Genomic DNA, 5439 nt, shown 5'->3' on the forward strand with positions numbered 1-5439 from the left:
AAAAAATAAAGACTACAGAATAATAATTGTGTTGCCAGTAATACATTATTCAATTTTTAAAATGGGCCCCATTATTTGCCAAACAGTACCCATATCTTGTATTATAAGTGCAGCAACATTCAGGACGATCTTTCAATTGACCTCTCTAAGAACTGATGATTCACAGGGGGTTTATGGTGGATCCAGGTATGGAAATCAGAACTCATCTTCTGCTAAAAGTTTTCTTTCCCAGAGCAGGGTATCGTTAGCTGTTTTTGCAGGCAATTGATTCTACCTCATTCCACAAAAATCTCTTAAATTCATCAGACAGAATCTCTTTTTCCCCATAATTGACAATTCCATGTTCTGTGGAAACCTCTCTTTGAGGCCTCTCATCAAATGGTTCATCAGTTCGAAAAATCTGTGTCATCTTTTCTAAGTTTAGAGTTTGTGAAAACGCCAGAGACAAACGTAAACGCGGACGTAGAAACAAATAAAGACTCATAAAATCGTTTCAGGGCCAGTTGCGAGGTTATCCCCTACCTTCGAACGCGATGCTCTTCGATGACGATCCCGGAATCATGTCAGAAGTGGAGACAAGCTCGACGGGGTTCCGCAGAGGAGGAAAACAAAGGAGTTCGCTCCCCGTGGTGAGAACTCCCAGCAAAACTTTGGAACGACCTCTAGGTTCGTTATTATCCTACTAAAATTTAATATTATCTTTCAGATATTAGTTGAAGGATATAAAATATTCATTCAATTGCACTACATAATTTCCAGGATTGGTATTTCTTCAATATCGTAATGAAACTAAACGAGCGCTTCTGCCAAACGAGATTACGTCTATCGACACCGTCAAAGCACTCTTCGTGAGGTCGTTCCCGAAACAATTGACAATGGAATATCTGGATTCGCCGAACGTTAAGATCTACATCCACGACTCGTCAAAGGATATGTTCTACGAGTTGGAAGATTTGAGGTAAGCGATGTGGAAGTATTAGGTGGTTACTATTTGTGAGATTTTGATTTTGAGATCTGTTGCCTCACCTAAGCTTATTGCGTGACCTACTTGAATTTCTTTATTTGATACTAAGCCTTTTTTCTGGGTTGACTTTTTGACTTTTTTCTTATAAAATCGAAAATGTTTTGAAAAGAATTTGAAAACTAAGCCTTGAAACAGAATTAATAGGTTTGCTACTTTGTTTTCAGTTTGACTTTCAGAATCAGATTGGAAAATGCGTAATTTCAATTTGACTTTCGATTTTGTGGTGCTATTAAACACCCTTGGTGGTTTTTGGTTTTGAAATTTTGAGAAACGGAAACAAGCGTGATCAGTTTTGAGGACGCCGAAAAACTTCTCCCATTTGGTGATTTTTTCAAAGGTCGCACCTGCGTGAGATTAGAGATCGTTCCGTCCTCCGACTCTTCGAATCTGCTGACGTTTCGGGCGGTCTGCCGATGGCGGGGATCGGGATCGCAGGCGGAGTCGGCCATTTTGAAGATCCCAGTTACTTTTCCGAACCCGAATTTGACTCGGAGTACCAACACCAACACATCCATAAGAGCAAGGTGAGTCTTTTTATTCATATTCTTGGCGACGATTAGAGAAGAATGATTTAAGTAGCTGTACCTCCTGAGTGTCCTCTAGAATTTTGTGATGTTTCATATCCTTCACAACTGAAAACTGGAAATTGATGATAAATTCGACAGGGTGTGAGTAATAATCTCGCCTTGAAATGTGATGCATCCTGTTTAGAGAAGACAAGTTTTGCAGCACTCCATTAGATACTTAAGCGTTTGAGGTGACAGTACACAAGGTCTTGTTGAGTTTGTTTAAAAAGTCCAACAAACCTCAGGCTTCCTCAGGTTAATAATGATGGATAGGTTAGTTATTCGTGTGTTAGGAAATACTAATCTAGTTGAAATGTGATTGTGAGATAGCAAAGTCAATGAAATTCCAAAAAATCATTTTCTGTTTCAGAAGAAACTGATGGATAAATTCAAAATTGCTATTTACAAATCTTCTGAATTCCTTCTGCTTAGATTGTTGATGATTTCCACTTGCTGACGTTTCCCTGTTGGCTTCTTCAGAACTTAACTGAAACTGGTTTGCATTCTGCTCTGTCTCTGCTTATATAGTGATTAGATGCAACAATTAAAGTTTGGTCGAATAAGATTTGTTGTCCGGTTTCATAGTTATGTTTGACAACTGCTGATCAGTTTATTTGTCGTAGTCTATATTTTTCGTCCTGTTTCTCCAATTTATTCTTTGCGCATATACATGGAAACTCTTGATGTCTCGACCTGGTTTTAATATTATATTTCTTAAGAAATTTTGATATGGGTTCAATTATTTTTTGAATGTATAGAAGTACTATAGCGTGGGATTGCTTTCGGACTCCTTTTTTTTAATGTGGTGAGGAAGTGTATTTTTTTATTGGAGCGCTCAATATCTCTAATGTGGGTATTATTCGAGAGAGGAGTAGATATGATTCTGGTTCCAGTGATAACTGATGACTTTTGGGCCGAATGTTAATGTGACAATGGTGTGCCAGATTTATCACTTTCACTATCACTTTCAAAAATCTCTCAACATGGATCCAATAAAGACAAATCAGCTTTGAGGCACAGGAAGTTTACAACATTCGATTCCAGAATACATTGAAGCGACAGAACATTCAGACTACGACAAATAACCCCATCAGCAATTGCAGAACACAAACTATCTTAATCGTGACTCAAATTTTCACCTTTCACCAATGTTCACATTTTTTATATTGTTCTACCCACTCAAACAGTCTATAAGCGGATACAAAATAGAATATAGTATGATGAGACGGTGCAACGTGATCAACTACCGACGTAAGAGGAATCCAGAAGATTTGTGAATAGCATGAAAATAGACTAGGGAAGCTTCCTTGAAGGATTTAATATTTACCTGAAGACCACTTACTTACTTAACCAGTTGAAATATGTAGTATAGTTAGACCAGAAATATAGTGCTTTTACAACCGATCCCGTGATTAACTCTGCCTGCTCTTTATTACTCCAGAACCGCAGCCCCTTATAGAACACATTCCAAGACCGTCCTAGGAATTTATCTACCTACGCTAACAAGCGCGATGTAAGTAAGTTTTTGATCTTTCAATTGAAACAATTCTTGAAACCTGTACCTAAAAAAAATAGTACAAAGCAACAATTTATTACGGTCTATTTCATTACATTGTTACATAGTATCATTATTAATATACAAAATATTAAATGCAATAATAATAAAGTATTCAGTCATTCAGTCATTTAAAAAATCGTCACTATCGCTACTGTCGTCACATAGTTCAATGAGCAACTCCGCCACTAATCGTTCTCGATAAATATTTTCTTCTTTTATTACCCGTTTTTCACACTTAAACCAGCTTTGTACTGATATTTTAGCTACCTCTTACCGAATTACGTTTGGTACTATCATGAAATTTTGGTTATTTCTTGTTATATGCACATTCAACTGAGACCAAATCATGTCATTCGGGTTTTATTTTATAGTCTTATATGAAATGTTTTATTTTTAATAATAGCAGAAGTTGTTTTTTCCTTGAAAATTTAAATAACTTTCGTACCGAAATTCTTTAATTTCTTCTTTATTTCAAGAGGGATTTGTAATTTTTCTAATTTGGGCTGAATGATACGAGGCATTATCTAACACAATAACAGTATTTGGCGATAGTTTTGGCAACAGCTTATTTTCAAACCAGTCTTCAAATATTTCCGTGGTCATGGTAATCCACACTTGAATCTCTGACGTTTGACGCAACTATTTTTGGACTCGACATGATGAATTATTATGCGTTTTCCACGTGAAGGCGGCAAGTCTAGTACTACACACTTATTACTGTTATCGCCATCCTTTTTTTACAGTGTCATGAGTGTCGAACTATTGGCCTATTTTGCTCTCAAAATGTTTCTATTGCATTTAAATAGTCCACAGTCCAATGCGAAGTTCTTCGAGATTAAATTTACACTTGACGTTTATTCATTGTTTGGAACTGAAAGTCCATTTTCTTCAAAAAAGTACGCAACGACTATTTGACACAAGTCTGTCAGTACTTTTTTATGCAAATCTTTTAGGGTTAAAACATTATGCACTTTATAAGCGCCGTAGATTATACGCCTAATTAGATCTGCGTGTTGCTCTTTAAACACTCTCGAAGTACCATCATCTTTTCCCACTTTCCTCTTCGGGACTTAGGTCATGTCATTTGTTCTTATTGCTGCTCGTAATTCCCCTTCTAAGTTTCTTATAAAAGTGTTAACATTCAAAACAATTTGTTTAGCATCCGAAGAGAAATGAATCCGTTTTTTATTTTCTGAGCTAGTTCATCTCCTAAATTTTCATTAGGTTACACTACCATATCCACTTCGTCTTCAAATCCTGCTTTGTTTTCCGTGTTAAAAAACAACCTTCAAAAAATGTTTAATTGCAAGATTCTAATAAATATTCATTGATTGATTTATTGATTATAGATTGTTGTTGTTTACAAATCTAAGAAATATGTAGACACAAAAATATAAGAAGAATGTTGTTAATCGACAGGCACACAAGACAAAACGATTATTTTCAAACTTACCTGTAAAATAGAGTACAGGTACTTACCCTTACCCTTTGAACTATCCAGTGAAAACAGCCTCGCAGTCATCACAGTCAAATATACGAACATATTGCAATTTAGATTAAACCCTTAAGAACGATACATGTCACCTGATGTTAAAATAAATGCTTAGAAAATATCCCGCAGCATCAATGCTTAATCAAATTTAAAACGGTCCATTTACGTTTCAAATAAAATTTCAGGTTTCTCCAAATATTCTCAGGTAAAACCTACTTAATGCAGAATAAACATGTGTTGGGATAGGTTTTACCACGGTCCTGCGAAAGTCTGCGGTTAAGGTACTGTAAAATACTTAAAACGTGAAAGCAATAAATGCACTATGTTTTTGGTGGTATTATAAAAAATAGGGTACGTTCAATAAACACCTTTTATGCCACTTTTCCCGCGCATTGTCGCATATAAATACACCAGCGCGCTGAGAGAGAAGTCTCCAACGGAAATGACAATCACCCAATTCTCCGGTTGTCAGGAAATGGTGTTCTTATCGTAATATTGCCGTCGGGTAGACTGCGATTCATTTGCATAATGCCCTGCTCTCGTCAGACGGAATACGCGGCAAAGGTGCATTCGGCCAAATGTGAAGTTATGAGTCGCCTCATAATTTCTCCTGGATGGACAGTAATCCCGACTGGATATATGAGTCGTACGCTACCGAGATCGCGGGCTTAAGGATATCCTTAAAATTTTCCGGAGCGGCCAAATTGCGCCATGAATTATATATAATATCGAGTCATAATTTTCTCCTAATAAAAATGGCTTCTAATTCCGCTACGCGTCATGGGAGTAAATTGCGGTT

General features: G+C 36.6%; 1 protein-coding gene across 15 annotated transcripts in view; it reads left to right on the top strand.

Annotated features, from left to right (window-relative positions):
• Positions 1 to 5439, top strand: part of LOC132697310 (coiled-coil domain-containing protein AGAP005037) — a 402124-nt gene that overhangs the window by 187362 nt on the left and 209323 nt on the right. For all 15 annotated transcript variants that reach the window (XM_060662680.1, XM_060662688.1, XM_060662686.1 and 12 more), the window contains 3 exons: positions 498 to 666; positions 760 to 958; positions 1362 to 1548. In XM_060662680.1, coding sequence (XP_060518663.1) covers positions 498 to 666; positions 760 to 958; positions 1362 to 1548 — 555 coding nt within the window. The remainder of the gene's footprint in view (positions 1 to 497; positions 667 to 759; positions 959 to 1361; positions 1549 to 5439) is intronic.

This window comes from Cylas formicarius, unplaced genomic scaffold, assembly GCF_029955315.1.
Source record: "Cylas formicarius isolate icCylForm1 unplaced genomic scaffold, icCylForm1.1 PGA_scaffold_1__22_contigs__length_36826433, whole genome shotgun sequence".
Lineage (NCBI taxonomy): Eukaryota > Metazoa > Arthropoda > Insecta > Coleoptera > Brentidae > Cylas > Cylas formicarius.